The sequence below is a fragment of the Panthera uncia genome, assembly GCF_023721935.1.
Source record: "Panthera uncia isolate 11264 chromosome C1 unlocalized genomic scaffold, Puncia_PCG_1.0 HiC_scaffold_3, whole genome shotgun sequence".
In the NCBI taxonomy this organism is placed as follows: domain Eukaryota; kingdom Metazoa; phylum Chordata; class Mammalia; order Carnivora; family Felidae; genus Panthera; species Panthera uncia.
In genome coordinates, this window is record NW_026057584.1 from 21,685,197 (window position 1) to 21,712,783 (window position 27,587).

At 39.4% G+C, this 27,587-nt stretch overlaps 1 protein-coding gene across 12 annotated transcripts in view; it reads left to right on the forward strand.

Annotated features, from left to right (window-relative positions):
• The window catches only part of FN1 (fibronectin 1), a 69,486-nt gene that overhangs the window by 26,802 nt on the left and 15,097 nt on the right, over positions 1 to 27,587 (forward strand). For 3 of the 12 annotated variants that reach the window (XM_049614952.1, XM_049614953.1, XM_049614958.1), the window contains exons 18-35: positions 549 to 743; positions 1,531 to 1,803; positions 3,125 to 3,391; positions 8,458 to 8,552; positions 10,213 to 10,381; positions 10,924 to 11,010; positions 12,262 to 12,453; positions 13,766 to 14,038; positions 15,162 to 15,344; positions 17,472 to 17,561; positions 18,849 to 19,118; positions 20,115 to 20,231; positions 21,129 to 21,293; positions 22,056 to 22,211; positions 22,886 to 22,999; positions 23,851 to 24,120; positions 25,319 to 25,506; positions 26,719 to 26,806. In XM_049614952.1, coding sequence (XP_049470909.1) covers positions 549 to 743; positions 1,531 to 1,803; positions 3,125 to 3,391; positions 8,458 to 8,552; positions 10,213 to 10,381; positions 10,924 to 11,010; positions 12,262 to 12,453; positions 13,766 to 14,038; positions 15,162 to 15,344; positions 17,472 to 17,561; positions 18,849 to 19,118; positions 20,115 to 20,231; positions 21,129 to 21,293; positions 22,056 to 22,211; positions 22,886 to 22,999; positions 23,851 to 24,120; positions 25,319 to 25,506; positions 26,719 to 26,806 — 3,192 coding nt within the window. The remainder of the gene's footprint in view (positions 1 to 548; positions 744 to 1,530; positions 1,804 to 3,124; positions 3,392 to 8,457; positions 8,553 to 10,212; positions 10,382 to 10,923; positions 11,011 to 12,261; positions 12,454 to 13,765; positions 14,039 to 15,161; positions 15,345 to 17,471; positions 17,562 to 18,848; positions 19,119 to 20,114; positions 20,232 to 21,128; positions 21,294 to 22,055; positions 22,212 to 22,885; positions 23,000 to 23,850; positions 24,121 to 25,318; positions 25,507 to 26,718; positions 26,807 to 27,587) is intronic. The other 9 variants (XM_049614954.1, XM_049614956.1, XM_049614961.1 and 6 more) reach the window with 3 other exon arrangements.

Here is a 27,587-nt window from a genome sequence, read left to right on the forward strand (position 1 = left end):
TCAACCGACTGAGCCACCCAGGCTCCCCAACAGACACAATTTCTAAAGCCAGCTCATGGACTTATTTAACCAGGCATTTCTGAGGCCGAAGAGGGTTAATTTTTCTGAAAACCTCATTCTAAGACTTATTCTTAAAGAGGTAGCTCAGTTGCCTTCTTAGCTCATTAAGTGGCTCAGCTGCCTCTAAAGTTTCTGAAAGAGACAGTGCTAGACAATCTGCGCTCAAGGTAGTTCACTAATTGCTTTCAGTGCTCGGAGCTCAAAGAGAAGAAATCATTTTAACATGAGTATTTTCACCTCGTGGCATCTCTAATAGACATTTATTAAGGATATTAGGTCTTCAAGGATGATATTTATTATTTAAAAAGGTTTGCACGGCTGCTCTTATTTTACCTTTGTACTGAATAGTCCTTATGAGAAGTGGCAACATCACTGGTTCTTAACTAATCAAGCAAGATGCTAAGGGTTTTTCTGATAAGAGATTTACGACTTACGAAACCTCTGTTTCATAAAACAGTGTGGCTAACGTTTCCCCCTTGAATCTGCAGGATACAGAATAGTGTACTCGCCATCAGTAGAAGGTAGTAGCACAGAACTTAACCTTCCTGAAACTGCTAACTCCGTCACCCTCAGTGACTTGCAACCTGGAGTTCAGTATAACATCACGATCTATGCTGTGGAAGAAAATCAAGAAAGTACTCCTGTTTTCATCCAGCAAGAAACCACTGGTGTCCCGCGTTCAGGTAACTTAAAGTCACTTCTTATGGCATTGTATCTCTTAGGGCTTAACGAGGAAACACGACTAACCGCTCTTTTGTTGGAGAAATAAAACTATCCTTGGACTGTGTTCATTTCCTTAGCCTGCTAGGGAGGACCAGAAATGTTAGACGAAAGAATAGTTGTTTCTGTGGGAGGGTTGCTTCGTCTCTGTCAACATTTCCTCCATGCAAGTGATCTTATAGATTAGTTTATTCCTAAACTTAAGAAATATGACTGAAATGTCCACACTATTAACTGACTTATCAAAGCTGGCTATTGGCCTTCCCGAATAAAAACTGACACCTTAGCGTCTTCACGTTTTTCTCTAGAAACTTAAGGCTCACTTTCTCTGTTCCTTTGAAATACTATAAAATGGTTCAGTAAAATACAAACCACATTTTTTTCTGTTGCACAATAAGGGTTTATTTTATTTTATTATTGTATTATTGTATTGCATTGTATTGTACTGTATTTTTTGCATGTTTATTTTAAACTACTTGATAGGACACTTAATATGTTGGAAACTCTTCGGTTAACCTACATATTTTAGATAAAAACTTCAAATGTTCTATGTAAGCAGTATGTCAGAACCATGAAAATATAAGAAAAAATTCATATTTTCTAGTTAAGAGACAAAACTTGGCATTAGTTTGGAATGAGAGCCCCTGTGAATTTCCTTATATACATCTAGGAAATTGGCTTTAAAAAAAAAACAAAAAACAATAGTCTTCAGTAGGAATTGTGACTGACCAGTTGGCTCTTGTCTGTTAGATAAAGTTCCCCCTCCCAAGGACCTACAGTTTGTGGAAGTGACTGACGTCAAGATCACCATCATGTGGACACCCCCTGAGAGCCCCGTGACGGGTTACCGCGTGGACGTGATCCCCGTCAACTTGCCTGGGGAGCATGGACAGAGGCTGCCCATTAGCAGGAACACCTTTGCGGAGGTCACCGGATTGTCCCCCGGGGTCACCTATCACTTCAAAGTCTTCGCTGTGAACCAAGGGAGGGAGAGCAAGCCTCTGACGGCAGAACAGACGACCAGTATGTTCTGCTCTCCTCCATCTCCACCCCGAATCCTCCACCCTCATTCCCAATCTGTGGTGCATGTGCAGCAAACCATTTACTCCTAGGTTTATGGTTAGAAATAGGGAAATACCCAGTGGATAAGGAAATGCAGAGTGGACGTAAAGCACATCACACCTTAAAGCAAAACTGAGACCCGCTCCGTCATGCTAAATGGTAACCTGTGCCCCAAATTCATGCACCCACGTGATGGCACTGAGAGAGGACAACTTCAGAGAACCTAATTTTCTTTGCTAACAGACACATGGATTACAAACCTGAGTATATTTTTTATAACTACATTTGTCTCTGTCAAACTTGAAATGTATGCTCTTAACCCTTCTATGAGAGAATTACTTACGAATAGTGATTGCTTGAAACATTGCTTATCAAGTGCCAGGTCCTCTGCTCAGTTCTTTACAAGCGTTGTCCTTATATTTAATACTCTTTTGGATCTAATAAGGAAGGTCTTATTATCCTCATTGGGTTCATGAAGGAATTGAAGCTCATAAAAATTTCTGCAATTTGTAAAGTTCCAGAGCTAGGAAGTGATGGAGCTAGATCTACAAAGACGTAATGGCATTTTGACTCTATGTCCCATTCTTTCAGTGATTATCCTTGACTATCTCCTAAGCATTCCCTTCATCTGAAAAGGGTTTTAAATTACTGCAGGGAAACCGCTAGTAATCATACTCAAGGAAACTCACGATGTGTGTGATTCTTTCTGATAGTGCACACTCACCAGTGTCTTACCATGATTCTGATGTATATGTTATAATTATTACTTGATAGGAATCATGGGAAAATTACTTTTATTTCTCTAGCAAAGGACTAGTCATTCAATAAATGCAGAGAATACTGTTTCTGTTCCTTGTAGAGGTTATGTCTTGCCCTCATTTTAGTGGGCTTGTCTCTCATTTCTTAACCTGTTTGGCTCAGAGCAGAGTCTAACTGTAGCCTTCACAAGTGTTTTCGTTTTTGTATTTTTAATGCTATCTCTATAATGTTAGTACAATTTCAGAGGGTGATGGAAAAGTCAGGATGGAAAATTAGACCTTCCTCAGGATCAAAGTCAAGCAAAAAAAGAAAAAAAAAAGCAGCAATTTCTCATGACTGACACAGTTTTGCAAAGTTCTGTGTAGCACTCCATTTCTTAATGGCTCAACATTTCCAAGGTTTTGACTTTTGCTTAGTTTCAACCTTGAGAAATCTTTAGAAAATTCAGCTGGGCTTTTAAGTTTCAGTATGAGCATTACCAAGGTTCAAATATTTCTTGATGTGTTTCATCTTTTCTTTCTAGAATTGGATGCTCCCACTAACCTCCGATTTACCAACGAAACGGACTCCACTGTCATAGTGACCTGGACTCCACCTCGGGCCCGCATAGCCGGGTACCGACTGACCGTGGCCCTGACCCGGGGAGGCCAGCCCAAGCAGTACAACATAGGGCCCTCTGCCTCCCAGTACCCACTGAGGAATCTGCAGCCTGCCTCTGAGTATACTGCAACCCTCATGGCTGTCAAAGGCAACCAACAGAGCCCCAAAGCCACTGGAGTCTTTACCACCCGTAAGCCAAAGTTTACCCTCTTTTCTTAGTGATGTCATAGGTTCTTTTACCTTTATTTACATTCCCTGTTCTTCATCCCACTTTTAAAAAGTTAACTTAAAAAACCTTAGTATAAGGGGTGCCTAGGTGGTTCAGTCGGTTGAGCTTCCAACTCTTGGTTTCTGCTCAGGTCATGATCTCACAATTCGTGGGTTTGAGCCCCACATCGGACTCTGCACTGACAGTGAGGAGTCTGCTTGGGATTCTCTCTCCCTCTCTTTCCCTCTCTGCCCCTCCCCCTGCTCTGCTTGCTCTCTCTCTCTCTCTCTCTCTCTCTCTCTCAAAACAAATAAATAAACTTAAAAAAACAAAAAAAAGGAAGATTTAAACCAGTGCTACTCAAAATGTGGTCATGGAGCAGCTATTTGAACCATGAATTGTTTCTTATTGGACAATAAGGAGCTTGTGCCATAATATAAATCATGAAACACACCATTCAGTTCAGTTGATTATTTTTCGAAGCAAGATTTTCTTGATGAAGGTAGCAGCATGTTAAAATACAAATGTTGCCAAGCTTCTTCTTTCCTCTGGGACCACTTTGAGTAACACAGTTTAAAGCACCTAGTTATTTGAAAATTGAATGCTATTGTATTAAATGAATTTACCAAATCCTAGTTAAGGCAAGGAAACAGCACCTATGTCTACATCCTAATACTCTGGGTGTTGAATGATAGCAGTAAATGTAGAATAAAAACATTTACCAACTGAATGGAAACCAACAGACCAAGAAGATAAGGAAATGATTTTTCTTTTTTTTTTTTTTTTAATTTTTGTAATGTTTACTTATTTTTGAGAGACAGAGACAGAGCACGAACAGGGGAGGGGCAGAGAGAGAGGGAGACACAGAATCTGAACCAGGCTTCAGGCTCTGAGCTATCAGCACAGAGCCCAATGTGGGGCTCAAACTCATGAGCCATGAGATCATGACCTGAGCTGAGTCGATGCTTAACCAGCTGAGCCACCCAGGTGCCCCAGGAAATTATTTCTTTATGAGACTGCAGCAGATCAAAGTATTTCTGAGGAACAGAGTAACTTTTATTTTCCTTTTATCTTTCTTAAATTACTCTTGAAGTTCCACTTCAAGAGTTCTTAATAAGAGAGAAAATACTGACAATTTTTGGTCACATCTATCCTTTTTTATTCAACCTTTTTTTATAGGAAGTGGCCTTAAATCTCCTATATATCTACATCACAATAAAGACCTATATTCATAAACTGATTTCTATTAAAAACATTCTCATTTATATTACAAAGAATTACGAGACCCCTAATTTCTAGCTTTATTGGTTATTTTTAAATCGACCTTTTCAGTTACAGAAGCACGTAACACTTTTTGACATATATTACAACTATCAACTAGTTTACATTTTTCTAAAAGCTTTTAAAAATACAGACGCTAATAAGCATTCAAAAAGTGAATATAAGTTTAGTTGTAAATAACTATGGAATTTACTTCCCAAAGAAAATTCATTTTCCTGTAGGAATTCATAATTTACCAAAAATTTAATTCCATTTAAATTTGGTGTATGATTTTTGTTAGTGGAGTCTTTTTCTTAAGTAACTACTAATTGTAAGCAAGTGAAGTCTTTTTATTTGTAAGTTAACCTTTAAATTTTGCTATTTTATGTTACATGTTACTAAGATACTCTAGAATCCATTAATACGAAACCAGTGTTTTATATTTCTTGTAAATATCTATTTCTTACAGATGCCCTTTATGAATTAGAATGGAGATTTCAGTAGATTTAGCCTTTTTCTGACCACATATGATTCTACAAATTATCATTTTTACTTTTTCACTCCTTAACATGATACATATTTTGTGTAGTTTCTTTTGTTGGACTGAGTGCCCACGAAAGAAAAACCATTTTCACTGGTACTAACAGTAATTAAGTAGAGTATGGCAGGTCAGTGTAGACTATTTGGAGACTTTGATATATTGGACATGTTATTTTTATTCTCTGCACAGTATATTTATATAAAATAAAATTATATTTGAGTTAAGGGAAGTACTGATAGTCAAAACTAATTTTATTAGATAAAGGTTAACATAGTGCCTTGCACACAGTACGCTTTCAAAAAATATTCACTGAATAGATGATTGAGGGAAGAATGAGAACGAAAACAGTTCAACCAAGCTTCAATTTAAATAAACCTACTTAAGTAGGGAGTTCCACAACTTCATTTGAACTTGGAGAACTCTCTGAGGCTATAAACATCAGTAGGGCTTGCATATTTTTGAAATTGCTGTAAGTTTCTGTAGCTTTTTACTGTCTTACGAAGCTTAATTCTGGGAAGAACTTTTCTGGATTTTACAACTTGTGCCAAATTCTTAAAAGCAAATGTGAGGGTGGGGGTGGGGGGCTGTTTCTGGGGAAAATACAGCTTATTCCTTTATAAATAGGGCAAATTTTATTTCTTTAACAGCTAGGCTATTCTTCATGTATGACCTGCCAGAACCCATAATTCATACTACAGTCACATCCTTTGTTTGACATCAGTTTGTGGGTTTGTGGTTTGGAGACTTTCCTGTAATGGTCTTCCCAGGCAGAGAGCATCATCTTAAACTTAGGAAGATTCTAGCTGGCTGGCTCAAGCAGTAGAAAACACCCAGTCTTGAAGCCCAAGACAGTTGAAAAGAATGTAATTTGTGAAAAAGTTGTGGCTTTCACAGATGTTCAGTACAAGAAGCTGCTTGCTTTCTGAATTTTTTTTTTTTTTTTTTGGTGGCCATTAACATGGTCACTCAGGGCTGGCCACAGCATTTTGTCAAAGTCAGCAGCAGCCAAGTGGTGTATGATTTCAGAGACTCTGGGAAGGCACCATGGATTACCCATCCTGGTTCCCCCCAAAACACCCTTGAAATAATAACATAGTTAGGAAAAAGCTCACTAAACCAGTAGAACTTCAATTTGGCCATTAGAGTAAGTAATTACAAAGTAGCCCACACACATATTTTATTTTTCCCCCACACAGTATTTTCAAAACAGTTTTTAAAATCACACATTAAAGTCCATACTGGGGAGTGGGGGGAAGGAAGAATTGCAATGGTGCCTGAATTCCCATGTGATCACAGGGAAGATGAATGGCGCTGAGTAGTGAGTGGGGTCTTGAGACTTTTAATTTCCATGTGTGTGCCTCTGGGGGATGACTGTCTCACCAGCCATTCACAATTTAGCATAAATGCATTTAATAGTTGTTTCCCCCAGTGGGCACAGAATTTGGTTGGTACATAAAAAAGAAGGAATTATGAAGACACCAAACACGTGATCCGAGCTGGCAACACACTTGAAACCCTTGAATTTGACACTTGCCCTGTTCAAATGTCTTGGCTTTTGAGACCTCACCTTTCCCATAGCAGCCAGTTATTGAAATGCTCATTTCCTTATTACAAGGTTTAGTTGTTCAGCCGATTATATTTTAGAGATTCTAATTCTGTAGTAAGATTCATAGGACTGTTGAAAATGTCTATCTTTTTTTTTTTTTAAGTTTATTTATTTATTTATTTATTTACAGACAGAGACAGTGCGAGGTGGGGAGGGGCAGAGAGAGAGCAAGAGAGAGAATCCCAAGCAGGCTCTGTGCTGTTGGCACAGAGCTCAATGTGGGGTTCGAACTTGTGAACTCATGAAGTTGTGAACTCATCGAACTCATGAGTTGATCTCATGACTCAGGTCGTGAGATCATGACCTGAGCCAAAACCAAGAGTCAAACGCTTAACCAACTGAGCCACCCAGGTACCCCGAAAATGTCTATCTTAAGTTTGTGTACACATACTCTTTCATCCTTTCTCTTCTTGTTTTTAAATTTGTTTACTGTTTATTTATTTTGGGAGAGAGAAAGAGAGAGTGTGCATGTGAGGGGGGGAGGGGCAGAGAGAGAGGGAGAGAGAGAATTCCAAGCAGGCTCCACACTCAGTGCAGTGCCCAGTCCAGGGCTTGATCTCACAAACGATGAGATCATAACCAGAGCCGAAATCAAGAGTCAGTCGCTTAACCAACTGAGCCACGCAGGCACTCCTCTTTTCTGTTTTTTTCTTTTTAAAGTAATATTTTTATTAAGAGAAATAACAGTGAGGTTAGGATGTTAGGAGATGCAAAATTAACTTTTGTTATAATTCTTAATTTCAGTGGCAGAGTACTAAATTTTTTCAGTCTGATTATCCTAAATGGGTAATCACATATTTAAGGAACCTTTAGAATTTTTAAGTGTGTCTTTAATGGCAGATTTTGTTTTACTTTCATGTGGCATTTCTTATTGCAACCAAAAATAATTGACCATAATTATGGAATAATTCAACTTAAGGCTATTTTCAGATCTCATCTGTAATTTAACTATTGTTCTCAAATTAATGATTTAAAAAGCAGAATGATAATCAATTTGTGGTCAGTTTCATATTTCAAATGGGATTCTCCAGGGAAATTAATTGTCCTAAAATTCAAATCCCAAACTTGATGAAAAGACACAAATCATAGACTGCAAGGACTTGAAAGTGTCTTCTTTGCCACTTAGCTCTTTGTCACTCAAGTACGATGCATGGACTCAGCATCAGCATTCCAGAAATGCAAACTTCTAGCCCCATGTTGGTCCTACAGAGTCAGAACCTGCATTTTAGCCAGGTGTCAGACAACTTGTGTGGCACAGAAAAGACTGAGAAGCGCTGACCTACTCCAAATTCTCACCCAGTGAGGGTGTTACATTCAGGATCCACTAGCTGAGTAAACAGAGGTTCTCCATAAAAGTAATTGTTACTGGGGTGCTTGGGTGGCTCAGTCGGTTGAGCAGATGACTCGAATTCGGTTCGGGTCACGATCCCAGGGTTGTGGGATTGAACCTGCGTTGGGGTCTGTGCTGGGTGTGGAGCCTGCTTGAGGTTCTCTCTCTCTCTCTGCCCCTCTCCCCACTCTCGCTCTCTCTTTCTCTGAAAAAACAAAAACAAAACAAAAACAAAAAAATTGCTACATGCATTCTGTGCAATAGTCTGTGATTCCAGCACATTGAACACATGCATTGATTCTATTTCACAGGGCAGCCTCTCGGCTCTGTTCCACCTTACAACACAGAGGTCACTGAGACCACCATTGTGATCACATGGACACCTGCTCCAAGGATTGGTTTTAAGGTAAATTGCAGATATCCCTAACCTCTTGTGAGACAGCCCTGAAGTGGCCTTATGTTTCTGAATGTGGTAGAAACAGGATGTTTGGGAGTCAGGAGGCCTGGGTTTTATTCGCTGCTTCTGTCTGTGCCTCTCTGACCGCATTGTCCAGGTATAACATTACTGTGGCCTCACTGGATTTCTGGAAGGATGGACTGAGGCTGTGGAAGTGCTTCGCAAAAGGATAAAACATTAGTATGGAACTGTTGTTGTTATCTGATTTTCTCCATCCTTTCCCCCAGGGGACTGCATTTTAAAATATATAAGGAAACGCCATTTGTTGTGTTGTTCTAAATGGGTGTCAACAAGTTCACAAAAACCCATTTAGAGAGACCAATTAAAGTCAGAGTCACTTAAAAATCACATTTTCATCCAATCATTTCATCTCAACTTGTTCAAAGCCCCTTGGGTGAATTTCTTAATAGAAGTTAAGATTAAGGTCTTCCCTGTAGATATCTGGATTCATGTTCTTTAAAGTAATGATATTAGGAAAGTGATGAATACAAATGAATATGTTTAAAAGAATTCCTTTCTTTGGCATTTAGAGTATAGGGAGAGAAATATTTATTATAATTGGAAATCAAGACTAAATCCCAATGACAGCTTGTTTAAAAAAATACACCAAAGGTCACTTCTTTTTTGAAATATGCAAATAGCCATATTGATGATTATGCTACTTAAATATAGAGAAACGGTTTTTGAAGATTACCTTTCAAATTCTCCTTAATCGTGTCATTCTGACTTTGAGAAGCCTTGTAACCTACAAAAGACGTCTCTAGAGTAGAACACTGTTTGATGATACGGTATTGCCTAGGTTTTGAAATAAAATATTAAAAAATTGAAAATTATGGGCACATTTATTTTAATTCTTCTTTTGTAATATACAGTCCTGCAGTTTAAGCTATGAACATACTTCTTCAAAAGAAATGTTTCTGAAGTACAAAATGTTAAAGGCTCTACTAACCTTTACATTGAATGTTCATAACTCATTAAAAAAAGTGCTAGAGGATTTCTTCCAGCAAAAAAGAAAATAGAGGGGCACCTGGGTGGCTCAGTCGGTTAGGCATCTGACTTCGGCTCACGCCATGATCTCACCAGCCATATGTTCGAGCCACGTGTCAGGCTCTGTGCCGACAGCTCAGAGCCTGGAGCCTGTTTCAGATTCTGTGTCTCCCTCTCTCTCTGCCCCTTCCCCGCTTGCTCTCTCTCTCTCTCTCTCTCTCTCTCTCTCAAAAAACTAAATAAATAAATAAATAAATAATAAAAAGAAAATAGAAATGAACTGCCATGTTGCCTCAAGCCTCTGTGTACTTCTGGTTTATATCAGGAGATTATTTATCAAGCAAAACCTTATGTAATGACATTTCTCCAGAGACTTCCATTACAAGCCAATGTAATGCAGTTTGGGAAGATACCTCTCCCACCTTGCGCCCCCAGTCCAGGGAGCTTCCAGTTGAAGAATCTAATAGAGCGAAAGGCAGGCGCCAACTCATTCCCTAATAAAAGCACAGCATGCAGTGTGCATAGAAGCTCACATTATACAAAGCATGACCAAAACCTCTTGGCAGTAACCTAGCTCTGGAAATATTTGCCCTTGGTGTTTATTTTGCTTTCCTTCTTCTAGCTGGGTGTACGACCAAGCCAGGGAGGGGAAGCACCACGAGAAGTGACTTCAGAGTCAGGAAGCATCGTCGTGTCTGGCTTGACTCCAGGCGTGGAATACATTTACACCATCTCGGTCCTGAGAGATGGGCAGGAGAGAGATACACCGATTGTAAAGAAAGTTGTGACACGTAAGAGGAGTCCTTTGCCTCTTTTCTTTTAGCTTTTAAAACTGTTCCAACTTGTAAAAATAACTGATATCAGTCTCACTTTTTGCTTCTGATGATGGTGTAAGAGGAAGATCCCATGTCTCCTTATCTTATTAGCTATTTCTAAATTTGGAGCAGCAAGTTCAACTCTTGTCATATATTCCATGGCATCAGAACTGTTCTTTCTAATGTCAAAAATATTTATGAACTGGAAAGACAGAAAGAATGTCAATAGTATTTCAAAATTGTTAATTGTAAAAAAAATGGTCTCAGAGAATTGCTGTCCACCATGGTTTCATAGTATAGCTTCTATTATGTTTTTACTGATTCTTAAAAAGAAGGGATGGAAGGAGGGAGGGGGAGACAGAGGAGAGAGAAAAAAGAAAGAGGAAAGAAGGAAGGGAAGGGGAGGGGAGAGAAGGGAAAGGAAGGGAGGGAGAGAAGGAAAGGGCAGCAAGAAACATTCCACAGGTCAAGTGCTTGGTGTTAGCTTTAACTTGTAACTTAAACTTTTTTCTGCATAGCATTGTCTCCACCCACAAACCTGCACCTGGAGGCAAACCCCGATACCGGTGTGCTTACAGTGTCCTGGGAGAGGAGCACCACTCCAGGTAAGCCTGGGATGTATCAAGGGCAAGTCTGTGTGGTACTGTCACAGGACAAAGGTGTTGGAAACTTTGAGAGAAAGGGTCAACATTATAAGTACCCAGCTTTCCATAAAAAATATAGTACGTGAGCATACATCACAGAGTGACATGTAGAGTGTTTCACTGCATGTGTCTTTAGAAAACAGGAAAGTGAACAAGGCAGACCCTTATCAAGCTGTAGGGAATCATGAGGGCTGACAGAAACCATTCTGGATGGTACCTTTTGCTCAGTGGCGCTCAAAATTGCCAGAAAAAAAAAAAAGGCTGAAATCATACTGCAGAAATTTCCTTTTGTCTATTGTTAGAGAGTCTAAGTATACTATTCAATGAAGTTTTACAAATATTTTGTCATGAGAGGCACCACAAAACTCTAAAGGTGATGAAAGACAGAAATGACCTCCAGTTTGAAACTTTAAGCTGGCAAGTCGTATGCTTGTTTGAAACCAGATCATTAACATTTAGTCTTCGTGGATGGTCTAGGCTGCCTGTCTGGATGGTCACTAGCAAATGTAATGACCTAAACCTTTATTTCCATCCAGTTGGACTTTCTTGTCTAGACACCATTTTCGTGTCCAGCCTGTTCCTCACCCTTTAGTAAGTTTAACTTAAACATATTTTCTCATTTAGTCTGGTCCCTGTGGATCTCTAATTATCACTGTTTTAATTTGAATGTCCCTCTCTTCCCCCTCAACACTCTTACTGCCCAGTTTCTATGATTCCTTACATCTTCCACAGTGAGCATTTTTTGTATACAATATAAGTATAGCCACTTTTGTTTTTCACTTTGTCTCCTTTCCTTATTCCCTTCCTGTAAATCCCATAGGTTCAGACCTTGTAAATTAGGAGAGCCCACATTGGGGAATATGCTTAGGGTTGAGAACCATTCCAGACTAAGCAGGTAAAATGGAGGATTCCTCATCTGTCCTGAAGATGATCTGTTAAGGCAAAGCAGGGTATAGTGAGTGGTAAAAGGAACCTGGATTAGGAGTCAGACAGCCTATGGTAATCACTCCCCCATTCCAAGATTTTCTTTAAACGGAGGATATTAATACCTGCCTCAAAGGGTTGTTGTAGCACTGAATAACAGGAGAGTCCTCAATAAATGCTGGGTCCTTTCCCCATTCCCTTCTGTGGGTCCATCATTGGGGTCTACTTTGATTCAGCCTGGGTCACAAATGCTCTGTGCAGTAACTTCCTCCTTTCTGTCCTCTCTAGACATTACTGGTTATAGAATTACCACCACCCCTACAAATGGCCAACAGGGATATTCTTTGGAAGAAGTGGTCCATGCAGATCAGAGTTCCTGCACTTTTGAAAACCTGAGTCCTGGCTTGGAGTACAATGTCAGTGTTTACACCGTCAAAGATGACAAGGAAAGTGCCCCTATCTCTGATACCATCATCCCAGGTAATGGAACAATAAGCAGTTATCCTAAGAGTGGCAGATTCGATGAGAGTGGGGACTGATATCTTAATCCCCAGATGGCTGAGTGTGTCAGATACATTTGGGATTTAATTCTGACCTCCCAACCACACTCTCCCAAACCATGAAGTCAAAGCAACTATTTGGACAAATGCTTTTGCTGTTAACACCGCTTTACTTTCTGTGCTTCACTGGGATGCTGTTTGTTGCGATGGGTATGTAATGGAGTGGCAACCATGGCCTTCACTCTGTACTGTCAGCTCACGTGGAAATATTACTAAAACAGTGTCATGTGTCTGTCCTCTGTACTGACAGGCTAAAAGTAATATGGTAAATGCATCCCATCGGTACACCTGTCCCTGATTTTACAGTCCATATCCATTTTCAACAGCTGTCTGTACAATCGTACCTATCTCCACATGTGAGCATTGGCTTAGCACTTGGTTGACACATCCAATTCTTCGTCTTGCAGTTTCAAATCCTTCCTTCATAAAACTGAAGAAAAAAAGAAAGGCCATACCTTCGGGTGTTCTTTCTGGTGGATTGAAAGACAACACTGAAAAGACCTATCTAGGGATAGGTTTTTTATTTGCCCCAAATTGGATTGTGACTGAATGAAAGCATTGGACAGGCGGTGTTCTCCTTTGCCCTGTTTGGTAGAATGCTTTTACTAATGCTAATTAAATAACGTTGATTATGAATTAAACAAGATATTGGCAATAGCATTGGACTCAAGTCTGTCTTCCACCTGAATGTGCTTTTGAATGGCACATTTCACACCATACAGTGATACTGCATCAGCATTATGGCCATAATGTTGTCATGAGTTTTTGTATGGGAAAAGAAAGAAAAACCCACCGATGTTTTTTTTTTAAGCTTCTTCATGCAAGCTCTATTTTCCTACTAAAACAGTTTGGATTTAAAAAAAAAAAAACAAACAGCATTGTTGATACTTACTACAGATATCATGTCTAGGTTCTAAAAATGGTTTTGACCTCCTAAATAGGCCTATGATTTTTAGGAATCTGAGAGGTTCAAACTCTACTATTTAGAGACACTTCTAAAATGCAAGAAAATCCCAAGGAATATTGTAACCTGTCTTATTCTCCCAGGAAAGCAAACTATTCATGATGATTAGGATGTCTCTTCAGAAAATTTGGAAAAGATTGCATATTACCATCATTGCTTTAACATTCCATCAATTATTACCACTGGTAACCTGATGTACACTGCTTTATTTTTTCCTCTTTTTTGCCTCTATTTTCCTTTTGCCCCTCTTTGCTTTGTAACTCAATAGAGGTGCCCCAACTCACTGACCTAAGCTTTGTTGATATAACCGATTCAAGCATCGGCCTGAGGTGGACCCCGCTAAACTCTTCCACCATTATTGGGTACCGCATCACAGTAGTTGCGGCAGGAGAAGGTATCCCTATTTTTGAAGATTTTGTGGACTCCTCAGTAGGATACTACACAGTGACAGGGCTGGAGCCGGGCATTGACTATGACATCAGCGTTATCACTCTCATTAATGGCGGAGAGAGTGCCCCTACTACACTGACACAGCAAACGGGTGAATTTTGAAAACTTCTGTGTTTGAGACGTGGACGGTGTTGCATGCTGCCACCAGTCACTCTGGTTAAATATGGATGTTTCGTGGGAAAAGCCAGCGATTTGCCAATGATTAAGAAAGAGAGGGTGGGTTGAGGCCCGGGGCGAAGCAATTGAATGTATATGCTACACTGATTGGATGCAGGCATATGCAAGTGGTCTTAAAGACACTTTCATTTAAGCCACAAATGTGTAGAAAGCTAACGAGATCTGATCTGTTGAACACAAAATGGCAAAGGTTAAATGAATTTGCAGACTTGGAGTTTTTACAAAGTATCTCACATGAATACCAACTTGGATAATGAGCACCAGTTTATGAGAGAGGTACTTATAGAATGTGCCGTTATGCTCTTCTTTCGACTCCTTGATAAACCCTACCATGTTCCCTCTTTGCAGTGGACTTAAAAACCCAGTCAAATTTAGGGCGGATTGGAAGGGGGTTGTCTTGACATAGGAGAAAAAGAAACTTTGGGGCACTGTGGATTGCATTGCCATGGCTAGGTAAAGAAACTCCTCTTTAACCAGTCTGGGGCCAAGCATGCAACATTCCGAAGGTTCTCTGCCCTGCATGGTAAGAAACATGCTGAGAACCAATCTGCATGAACCCTTTGCACTCGTAGGTAGAACTCACGGAGTGGGATCGTAGCGATGCCGGTAGCTGTAGTCATCTCACATCAGGGGAAATGTAGGACCTCTTGTCTTTTCGTCTGTGTGCATGTGTTTGAAAAGTACCGCTGTGTTTCTCTTTGCTGTGTGGCAACTTCAGCCTCTTCAGCCTGGGATAAAATAACTGTCACTGGTGTTAATAATGTACTTACAATCAACATGTTTGAAAGTAGATGAAAAGTATTCTTTGAAATGTACTGATGGCAGAAAGGTTAAAGAGGCCTAACAGTACTGTGTGTAGTGTTTTATTTTTAACAGTAGTTCACTATGATTTAGATCAGATTTAGATTAGACTGTTTGCATGATTCTGACTCATTTCCTTAATGCATGAACTATTGGTTTTACCTTTCCAGCTAATTTTTGTTACCTTTCATTTTAAAAGTGACATTGACTCTGTCTTCCTTCTTATTTGAAACCAGCTGTGCCTCCTCCCACTGACCTGCGATTCACCAATATCGGTCCAGACACTATGCGTGTCACCTGGGCCCCACCTCCGTCCATTGAATTGACCAACCTCCTGGTGCGCTACTCCCCTGTCAAGAATGAGGAAGATGTTGCGGAGTTGTCCATCTCTCCTTCAGACAACGCAGTGGTCTTAACAAGTAAGCAGTCAACTGTATCTGTTCCATAAATGCTAAGCTAGAGCACGAGGAGAGAATTCCGGGTTCTCAGGGAGGAGCAACTAAGATCAAGACAGCTACAGCAAAACTACAAACAAAACCCCAGATGTGATGTGTGACTCTGTACACTTTGAAAGATGTCACGTTTGTCACTATTTTAATGTATGTATCTTTGAGATCCACAACTTTTTAAAGATCACAGTAGAAAAGCACCAGCAGCGAAGTTCGAAGACTTCAAATAAATTCTGCTTCCAAATAAGCACATACAAATAAATGAATGTCAAGAGAAAATAGAGGACTAAATTTAGATGTTCAGAGAGAGAAACAATAAGGATTGAAAATAGTGTCACCATATCTGTTTTATTCTCATTAAAAAAAAAAAAAAAAGTGCCAGTGGGTAATCTCCAGCTTCTGAAAACACAGAAACAGTGACATGTTACCAGGATAGATCGGGATGATGCTGTTTTGAAGAAAGAGCCAGAAGTGTAATTGGTACTTCAGAAAGAATCTTTTGGCAGGACTTCTCTGAAGGCTGAGGACCCAGAAAACAGCTAACATTCAAATAAACAGCAACCATTTATGTGTCTTTCTGGATCCTGCCTTTTTGAAATAGACATTGTTTATTAAAGAAAATAGAAGGAAGCTGCAACATGGCGCTGTTTTTCCTGTAAATGTTGCTTCTTATTATTTTCACCATAATAGTAAAATAAGCACATGAGAATAGCATAGGTTTCTACATAAGGAAAGAAAGAGCTCACATTTAGGTATATTACCAAATGACGGTCTGAAAATATCCTCTATGTTGCAGACACATTTTAGAAAATGAAAGGCAGCTCAACATGACTATAGTCTTGGCTTCTCATTTCATGGCTGAGGGTGAGAACATCCTTAGTTCTGCCTATCAACAGGGCTGTTGTTTCTGTTCTCGATTACTCTGGAGTCAGTAGTTACAGCATTGCTCATTACACAGCTCCTGCTTCAGGACCACTGTCTGCCCCACTGACTGGTCACATGTTCATCACACATTCTAAGATCTTATTTTAGATCCTCCTCTAGACTGCAAGGTAGCCATCACCCCCCGCCGCCCCCCAGAGAAGCCATTATTACCCAATTTTACAGATGAAGCAACCGAGGTCTCTAGTGGCTAAGTCAATTGCCCCTGGGCAAGCAGGAATAAGGGAAGTAGAGTCTAAGTATCCAGCTCTTTAGTCTGGTGCTTTCCCAAACCTTGCGGCCTCTGTACAAAGGCTGAAGAGGAGATGGTGTAGAGGGGAATGAGGTCTACTGAGTAGGAATTCAAAGGTTAGAAACCCTACTCTGTACCTTTCTGGGGACCTCAAAATTAAGAGTAGAGGATACTCAGGAATGTGTATGTAATTTTTTAAGTAGTCTGTTCTTCCTTCAATATGGTGGAACCAATCACTTTCCTCATGGAATAGGACTCTTTTCCAGTAAAGGTTAATTATTAAGACCACTGGTCTTGGTCTGGGTCAAATCCTATATGATCTAGGGTAAGTACACCAAAGAAGATGACTTTTCTGCACCTCAGTTTTCTCCTGTGTAAAATGGGGATGGTTATAAACCAAACTTTTGGGGGAAATGGGTACTTCCGTTGTTATGAATGTGGTGATGTTTTCATAAGTTCCTACATACACCACAACCTGTCAAAACTGTACACTTTAAATATTTGTAGTTTATTGTATGGCCATAAGTCCACTTTCAATTGTAGCAAACTACTTCCTGGGTTTGTTGGTGAGGAGTAAATGATAATCCACAGTGCCACGGTCATTATTACTATATGCCTTCAATAGATATCATATTAAGTGGATGACAGAGATAATATTACATGGCAGCGACCATCTTATTGCAGATGGCTGAATCACTCTCAGAAGTGGAACTGAGGGCAGAGCTTAGAGATGTCACAGGGTGAGGTGACCTTTCCTTATCACCTTGTTACAGCCCATCTCCAGGTAGCAATAGTCATGTCAGTATAAGTCAGTTATAGGACTGAACCTTTTTGTATTTTATCAGTTGAAATAGTCCTAAGGGTGCTTTGCTTTTTCATGCTTTTGAGCACAATTTAAAAGTAAGTGCCACTTGCCTCTTCAGATCTCCTGCCTGGCACCGAATATTTGGTCAGTGTCTCCAGTGTTTACGAACAACACGAGAGCACACCTCTTAGAGGAAGACAGAAAACAGGTGAGTCATGTTGGCAGTATGCTTATCAAATAGCTCTCACCTACCAATTTTAATAGTAAAGTAGAATACTGCTTCTAAAACTACATCTCCATTCTTGTGATGGTAGTGGTGCTATAACCTTGTCATTCCTTTTTGATCACCGGTCTTAAAAATTAAATGATACTTCTTCAAGTATTATCCTGATTTCCAGTCACTAAGATTATACTCTCTGCTTCCAGAGAGGACTCAAAATAGTCCAGGAACTTTGTTATCTGTCCTTGTAAAAAATCACCCAAGAATAATATAATCCCTATTTATTTAGAGATAGCGAACATTCCTTTTCATTAGGTAGCTCTAAGGCTGACCCAACACTGTCCTTGTCATGGAAGTCTTTTCCCTCCTTTGCTAAGCCAACAAGTTTATCTTTTTTATCTGCTTGATGAAATATGCATGCATAATGTAAAGAAGTTGATTTGAATCCCATAATATTACATTAAAGTCCTTAAATATGAGAGCTTCTATTAATTATTCCTTTTAAGAAACTGCAATGTGATGTATCCATTAACTTATGTATTATAATCCACTTGCTTCCCCAAAAAAGTTGTGACATCTCAATTTGGTTTGAATATGTTATTGAATAGAATAAGTAATTATTAGTACTAAAATAAAAATTTTCTGGTAGTCCCAGAGAGATTAAGTGACTTGAATTTGAGATAAACTCTAAATTCTGATTACTTTTTCCATGGTACACTAAATTTTCAATTCATGAGGATTTACCTGCATTGTGATTTGTCCAGGATGATGTCTTGTTTTAGTTTTTGAGAGCTTTATGTTTGGCATTATTATCACTCCATTGACCTATCAGTTCCCTTTGAGTATAGAAAACTTCCTTGAGAGCCAAAAGCTTGAGAGTGGGCATAACTTGCCTTATTTTGAGAGACACAGGATAGAAATGTGGAATACTTGAACACTGAAGCATTTGAAAATAATTCCCAGGATATCTTAAACACCCATCTTTAAGAGTGATGCAGAAGCCTAGAATAACAACACACATACATAACTTGGATTATTTAGCAAAAGAAAAAAGAGCTTGAGTTGGCCATTTGGAACTGAGTCAGTCTAGGATTTCGAAATTTGTGTGTGGCTTAGAATCAGTGCTTCATAACTTGAGGTTTATGGCAATATGTTGTGTTAATGAGAAAGGACAGACAGAAGGCTGTGCGTTACCTTCCCTGCATTCTTCCTCACCTTCTAAACTGGTGGTGTCTTTCCCCATCCCCACCTTTCTCCCCTGGGTGGGAAACACAGGTCTCGATTCCCCAACTGGCATAGACTTTTCTGATATCACTGCCCACTCTTTCACCGTCCATTGGATTGCTCCTCGAGCCACCATCACTGGCTACCGGATTCGCCATCACCCTGAGCACACTGGTGGAAGACCTCGGGAAGATCGGGTGCCCCCGTCTCGGAATTCCATCACCCTCACCAATCTCATTCCGGGCACAGAATATGTGGTCAGCATCGTTGCTCTTAATGGCAGAGAGGAAAGTCCTCCCTTGATTGGCCAACAGGCAACAGGTAACTTGTTTTCTGGTCTGCAAAGAAACTCCGAGGACTTTCCTGTGCAGGGGGTGTCTTCTGCGAAACAGCTTTGTGTTGTCTGAGTCATTGTCTCTTAAAAATAGATTGTGGTTATGAGACATGGAGAGAGAAGTGAGAGTGTATGTGGAGAAAATCTCCTTCTTAGACTGTATCAAAGATCATTTTTTAATGAACATCTTAGTTTTTATTTTTTGAGAGAGATAGAGAGCGTGAGCACAAGTTGGGTAAGGGCAGAGAGAGAGGGAGTCATAGAATCCGAAATAGGCTCCAGGCTCTGAGCTGTCAGCACAGAGCCTGATGCGGGGCTCGAATCCACAAACCGTGAGATCGTGACCTGAGCTGAAGTTGGATGCTTAACTGACTGAGCCACCCAGGTGCCCCGAAGATCATTTTTTTATTGCAAAAAATTTCTCACTGAATTTAGATATTTATATGTTTCCAATACCTAAAGTTTTATTCAAAATATTAAGAAAGTCCCTGTTTCAAAGTTCCTTTAAAAACACAATTATTTTAATGTAATAGTGTCATTATTTTTAGGAGATGGATACTGAAGTATCTGGGGGAGAAGTAGCATGATGATATCTGTACCTCAGTCTCAAGTAGACTAACAGAAAGACAGAGACAAGCAAATGTGGCAGATGTTACCAATTAGCAAATGCCTGTGAGAAGGGGATATAGGTGTTCAGTATATTATTTTTGTGACTTCTCTGTTGTTTTACAATTTTTCAAAATAAAAAGTTGAAGAAAAAAGCACTATGATAAATTTGTAATAATGATTTCATCACAATTTGAATTGCCTTTTTAACCCCTTAACCTTGAATTGTTCATAATTTTTAATTCTACTAATCTTGCATAGTATTTACATTATTATATGGGAGAATTATAAAGGCGCTGACTTGAAAAATGAGCGAAGAGTGAATCTGGGCATTGTTTGAAAGTTATAGATGTGGCAACTTTCCCATGTTTTTCTAGTTTCTGATGTTCCGAGGGACCTGGAAGTCATCGCCGCCACCCCCACCAGCCTCCTGATAAGCTGGGATGCTCCCGCTGTCACAGTGAGATATTACAGGATCACCTATGGAGAAACAGGTGCGTTAGGAAGACGCTGTTTCATTCCGATCAAGTCGGATTGTGTTGTGGGTAACCTGAACGCCCAGCAATGGATACGTATGTAAAGAAACTTTGGCAAGTCCATTCAGAGGAGCCTTGTCTTTTCTAAGATGATGTGAAAAAATACGTATGCTATAATGGGTGGCAAAATCAAGAAAAAAAATCAAGAAAAAAAATGTAATACTAAAGGGGGAATAGAAGGGCTGAGGAAGAAAGAATTCAAAATTCACAAATATATTATCAGTGGTAAAATGATAAGTGATTTGTATTTTTTTTTACTTTCCTATATTTTCAAAATTTTATTTATCTATTTGTTTATTTTAATATTTATTTATTTTTGAGGGAGAGAGAGAGGCATTGAGAGAGGGAGGCAGAGAATCCCAAGCAGGATCCACACTGTCAGCACAGAGCCCGATATGGGGCTCAAACTCATGAACCATAAGATCATGCCCCGAGCTGAAATCAAGAGTCGGATGCTTAACCGACTGAGCCATCCAGGCACCCCTTAAAAATTTTATTTAACATGAATATATTGCATTAATATTTTGAAAAAGGAACACAGTCTATACATATGAGGACTTACCTTCTTTCTTCTTCTAATCTTAACCCACAATTCAGAGACATTTTAAAGCTGGAATGTTAAGCATTCCACAGTTAAGCATTAACTGTGATTTTCTCCCAATTTTTACACACTTATTAAGGTTCACTATATGCATAAATAAATATGTTTCTGTTTAGGCCCTATTAATAGCACTCTTTTAAGAGGAATAAGAAAACGTGTGACTAACTGCTGTCTCAATATGTTATTACAGTTACTCAACAATCACCGACTATTTCTCAGCCCCTCACATTTTGAACTAACCTCTTTTCACACAGGAGGAAATAGCCCTGTCCAGGAGTTCACTGTGCCTGGGAGCAAGTCCACAGCTACCATCAGTGGCCTGAAACCTGGAGCAGACTACACCATCACCGTGTATGCTGTCACTGGCCGTGGAGACAGCCCAGCAAGCAGCAAGCCAATTTCCATTGATTATCGAACAGGTATCAACCCCTGCTCTGAGGTGACATGGGAATATTTACTTAGTTTTACAGAGTTCTTCCAAAGTACTCTCCTCATGTGGAATTGGTTTTCTTTTCTTTTCTTTTTTTTTAAATTTTTTTTTATGTTTATTTGTTTTTGACAGAGAGAGACAGAGCATGAGTAGGGGAGGGGCAAAGAGAGGGAAACACAGAATCTGAAACAGGCTCCAGGCTCTGAGCTGTCAGCACAGAGCCCGACGCGGGGCTTGAACTCACAGACAGCGAGATCATGACCTGAGCTGAAGTCAGGGGCTCAACCGACTGAGCCACCCAGGCACCCCTGGTTTTCTTTTTTTAATAAGAAACAACATAGACAGCCAGCAGAGTTTTGAGCCAGATATACAAAGAAGTATCACCAGATATACAAAGGGATTTTTTGTATTTTGTTAATGGATATATTCCATGTGCCTGCAATAGAGACAAGCATAGAAGGTGTTCAATATATTCGTTAATGAGTGAAGGAATGAGGTGATAAGAAGACAAACACCTACTTGGAATATAGTCTTTGTGAATGAAGCAGCCATCTTGAAAATAGGTAATGGCATCTAGATGCATGCCCTACCTCCAGAAGGCAATCTCTGTGTTTTTGCAAAAGATACACCTGTGAGTCGTTTAATGGTAATAAGAGATGATTCTGTACATACCAGAACTGGAAACAAGACTTGTCCATTCTTGTCCCCATGGACTGGGGCTTCACTGATTTCTCCTTGTGTTTATGTGTAGAAATTGACAAGCCAGCACAGATGCAAGTGACTGACGTTCAGGAAAACAGCATTAGTGTCAGATGGCTGCCTTCAAGTTCCCCTGTTACTGGCTACAGAGTGACCACTACTCCCAAAAATGGCCCAGGGCCATCAAAAACTAAAACTGCGGGTCCAGGTAAGAAAAACCAGCATCTCACGTACATCAGGATAAACAGAATAGGGTCACACCATATGGTTTTTAATATAAATGGCCACCTAGGTCTGAAGTACTATATATTTTCATATCATGCATCAGAGATCCCCATTTGTGAACTCAGGGCTCAAGATTGTTACAAACTTCCTCCATGGTAGCATTTTTAGGATAAGTGTGTTTCTACTTTTACATGCATAGTTCTGTTTGATGGTGTGAACATCTTACATGATTAGATCTATCTTTGTGGGTTTGTTTATCATGCACACCAAAGAGAGAGATGGTCTAACTTTTTAAGATCCTTTTAACTCTTGTTTTTGTTTTTATATAAAATGCTGGTGAAATCAGGATCCCAAGGTAGTATCTTGAGGTCAGGCTAATTTTCATTTTTTCCAAGAGCAGCATCCTTCATTGTTGGAGACATCATATTAAATTTTAAAGTGTCTCTTTTAGTTTGACTTTACTCCAGTATGGCAGTTTGTATTAGCAAAGAACGTGTTTGTCCAAGGGAAATTCATATCCGACTCATCCATGTTTTCATGGTAATTCCGCAAATGAAAATTCTGGGCCACCGTGTGTTTATTACGGAACTCTGAAAGTCACTTAGCTGACCTTACAGTGGATGACATAGATGCATTTGCTTTTCACTCCCTTTGCAGATCAAACAGAAATGACCATTGAAGGCTTACAGCCCACAGTGGAGTATGTGGTCAGTGTCTACGCTCAGAATCGAAACGGGGAGAGTCAGCCTCTGGTTCAAACTGCAGTAACCAGTATGTAACAGATGCTTATTTCCCATTTTCAAAGTCAGTTGTGTTCTTAGGCAAATGAATGCCCTCTGCACATCTTTTGCGATTATACCTAGAGAAAGCCAACTTGGTTAGTTTGAATCTTGAGCTGAGCCCTTTACGAACATTTTTCCTTCTTGGTGCCAAGCAATGAACATATAGGGAAGGAAGTTTGTGGAGCTATCATAGTTGCTGTGCTTTGAATTTCTTTTGCTCAAATGGCCTCAGCAAAATCTTGTTTGCCTATAGCAAATCTACAAAATATTTTGCCTGGACCTATTTTTCTACGACTGGATGGTAAAGTTGATTGCAGCATGCTTCGTGAAGCTATTATGTTCGGAGCATGTGGAAAACTGTCTGGACCAGTGATTAATGTAAATAATAGAGTGGGGAGAGAAGAGTTAAAGAAAGGTTGTAATAATCTGACTCTAACATTGAAAATCAACTTTACCGCTTCCAAGGTATAGAAAATTCAGGTCTGTGAGACTAACATCACATTGCAAAAACAAATCTGTAAAAACAAATTGTAAAAAACAAATTGTAAAAAACAAATTTCACAATATCGTAAAATTAATAGAAATAAATCCTCATTGTGGGGACATTTTACCAGGTGCCTATGTGTCTCACATACACCTATGTTTTGATAAGTGATGTAACATTAAATAGTTTCTAAAAAACCTATTCAGGTGTCAAGTAATTTTCCATTTAATAGTGGGTTCACTGGAATTTAATTCATCAGAGAAAATTGTATCTGCAAAACTGCTTTGCATGTTGTAAAAATGCTTATTTCACAACTTGCTTTTCACATAACCTCTTACCATTAATTTGCCTAACAGACATTGATCGCCCTAAAGGACTGGCATTCACTGATGTGGATGTCGATTCCATCAAAATTGCTTGGGAAAGCCCACAGGGGCAAGTTTCCAGGTACAGGGTGACCTACTCGAACCCTGAGGATGGAATCCATGAGCTATTCCCTGCACCTGATGGTGAAGAAGACACAGCAGAGCTGCAAGGCCTCAGGCCGGGTTCTGAGTACACAGTCAGTGTGGTTGCCTTGCACGATGATATGGAGAGCCAGCCCCTGATTGGAACCCAGTCCACAGGTATATCGGTAACTGCACCAGTGGGTGCTCATGGGAGCAGCGGCTTTATGCCCTGCTGAATGAATTATACTTTCTCGGGCTATTGATTCCCTGGAAGGGGGTTAAAAAAAAAAGCAGCCTCTCTAATAGAAAAGACCCTCTTTAGAAAGGAATAGTAATAAGCAACAAAGTTTAAGGGATATTCAGATACAGTCTCATAAAGGGAAGTTTTAGAGTGGCTTGGCTTATAAATAAGGCCATAAAGTGAGACAACTGAAGATGGTCCTAAAATTGTGAATTATTTCTTAAACCGGGATTCCCTGCGGTCACACTCGCCGTGCATAAAGGAAAGGAGTTTGGCATCCTAGAGCTTACTCTAAAAAAGGAACCCAAACTGGGCTATTTCCTAGCAGCATGATTCTGAGAACACGTAGGTAAGACCTTCCTTCTCTGGTTAGATATCGTGTGCTGAGTGCGCAATTTGCTTATGGGTTTGGGAGTCAGACACAGCGGAAACAGTTTAGGGCAAATGCTTTCCACTATACTTTATCCGCTTGTGCTTTGTTTCTGAAGCAGAGTGGAATGCTAAATTTGTGTCTGTGTGGCACCATAAACCTTGGAGGTGACTATCTGTATTATTGCTCTTTGCTTCTCTTTTCTGCTTCTGTTGTGAGCCAATTTTCTTCTTATGCTGCACCACAGAGAATACTTCAAATTTAGCAGCACTATCTGCTGTGGGGTTCAAATAAAGAGGATAAAGACATAATTCTGTCTTTTGGGGATGAAATACTCTGTGAAGTGGTTTTCTATACAAAGATCACTTATCCAGGAAAAGGGCTATTGCTCATCTTTCCATACAAAATGGAAAATCAATCCTAATGGCCAATAAGCCAACTTGACTTTTTTTTTTTTTAATGTTTATTTTTTTAAGGGAAAGCAAAAAAAAAAACAACTTTTCAAACCCAAAGACCCTTAGACTTCTGGCATTTTTCCAAGTGTTTCCAGTGATTCTGAGAATTGGTGGATATAAAACACATTTTTTTCAGGAAACATTTTCTTTGTTTTGCATCCCTTCTTGTACTTTCTCATACTGAATCTTGACTTGACCAGGGAACCCACCTCACCAAACAAGCACAATCTATACTTCTCGGAATTCACTTTAATTTCCCTTTTCCCCAGTTCCTATAATATAACCTCTAATTAATGACCATCCCGACAGCCATTCCTGCACCAACCAACCTGAAGTTCACCCAGGTTACACCAACAAGCCTGACCGCCCAGTGGACAGCGCCCAATGTTCAGCTCACTGGATATCGAGTGCGGGTGACCCCCAAGGAAAAGACTGGACCAATGAAAGAAATCAACCTTGCTCCTGACAGCTCATCTGTGGTTGTATCAGGACTCATGGTATGCAGTGCCCTTTTTCATTGGAATAAAATAAAGTTGACCCTTGAACAATATAGATTTGATCTGTGTGGGTCCACTTATATATGCTGATTTTTTATAGTACAGTACTATAAATTTATTTTCTCTTCTTTATGATTTAACTAATAACATTTTTTTCTCTAGCTTACTTTATTATAAGAGTACAGTACATAATGCAAATAACATACAAAAATATGTGGTGATCAACTGCTTATCAGTAATGCTTCTGGTCAATAGGGGGCTATTACTAGTCAAGTTTGGGGGGCAGTCAAAGGTTATAAACAGATTTTCAACTGGGCAGGGGGGTTGGCACCTCTAACCCCTGCATTGTACAAGGATTAATTGTAATCATCCCTTACACATTTTAAGGTGTGGAGATAAAATATCATAATAAATCTATTGTGTTTTGGTGCCTCTGCCACCAAATAATTTTCTTGTAATTCTGTATCTGAATTATCTATAGTGATGTAAGCTTTTCCAGATGACTCTCTCAGACAGAATTTTATAAACAGCTTTGGATATTGCACAGCTCTTTAAATGTATTCTGTTTATTTTAAAAGATTGTATGTGTGTATGTGTGTGTTGAGGGGGGCAATTCATATATCCATAGGCTGAATGCATAAATCCATTTTGGTTATGCATTTTTTGAGCTCTTTTATCTTGGCAAGGAATATTCTCCAGTGTGTACCAATCCAGCCTGACTCTCCCTTCATTGAAACATTTTTAATCCTTCTAGATAAGCATGTGGAAAACTAGCCAGGAGTCTAGGATATGGATGGACTTCTTAACATAAGGCCAGTTTCAGGAGAAATGACAGAAAGAGGGTTCAGAGATAGAGTAGAGTGTTCTTTCTGCCTCTCGGTGGTCAGAAAAATTCATGATTGGCACCTGTCAGATCATAAAGGAGAAAAACAGGCCAATACCTGCTTTCCCCACTTTGTATCAGCTTTGTATCAGTGTAAGTATGTAAGTTAAAGCTTACTTTAACTTGACCCCTAAGCACATTTTTAAATTCATGTAATTAACACGTCCTGTTGATCATCTGCAGTGCAGGAATAAAACTCATCTAGGAATTTATGGGTTTTGCTAGTTTATTTTTTCTTTTATAACCATTGTGCTTTTCTAATGCTGTAGTGAAAATGCCTCGGCTTCAGTAGATCACGTTACTAAAGCTTACCGTGTCCTCCTTTCTAGGTGGCCACCAAATATGAAGTGAGCGTCTATGCCCTTAAGGACAGTTTGACAAGCAGACCAGCTCAGGGAGTCGTCACTACTCTGGAGAGTGAGTAATCAGGCATTTTAATGTCGGCAGATATTCTGCATAAGCAAAAATGAAAGAATGGTAAATGATTTTCTAGATCACCAAATTCATAGAAGCATTCGCAATATGGAAACTGATTTGCTTGCCCATCTTTTTGACTGCCTACAGTCACCTTTTATGCCCTCCAGAAAGTGGTGTACTGGCACATAAATGGAATCACTTCAAAATGTGATAATGTTAGTGTTATGAACTAGGACTTACATTTAGTTTATGCTCTAGTTGTTGGAAATTGTCTTCATAAATGCGGAGGCTAGACACATGGACTTCTGCTGTACCTTAACAGTACAATAAGTATTGGACAAAATTGGGTCAAAATTCTAGTTTTGTGCCATATCAATAATTTATAGTATGCTCTTTCAAAAATCACATAAAGTATCAAAATTTCCTAATCTATAAAATACAGTTTCCATTGCATATGTTGAGAGAAAAAAATGAAGCCTTATAAAAAGGACAAAATACTAGCAATACTATATATGTTATTGCTGGCTGGCCATATCATTGTAACTCCTACCACCCATATTTTATGTTAGAATAAATTAGTAATTTTAACACTTACTAAGATATTTGTAGATACTGTAAAGTCAGACTCAGAAACCACTGGTAATATCTGCAAAGGTTTTTAGTTTTGCAAAAAAAAAAAAAAAAGCATGACAGGTGAATCTTTTCATACTTTCTAATTACTGTCAACCTTTCTCTCTGGATGCAGGGGAAAATCTACACATTATTAGTTATTCATAGAAAT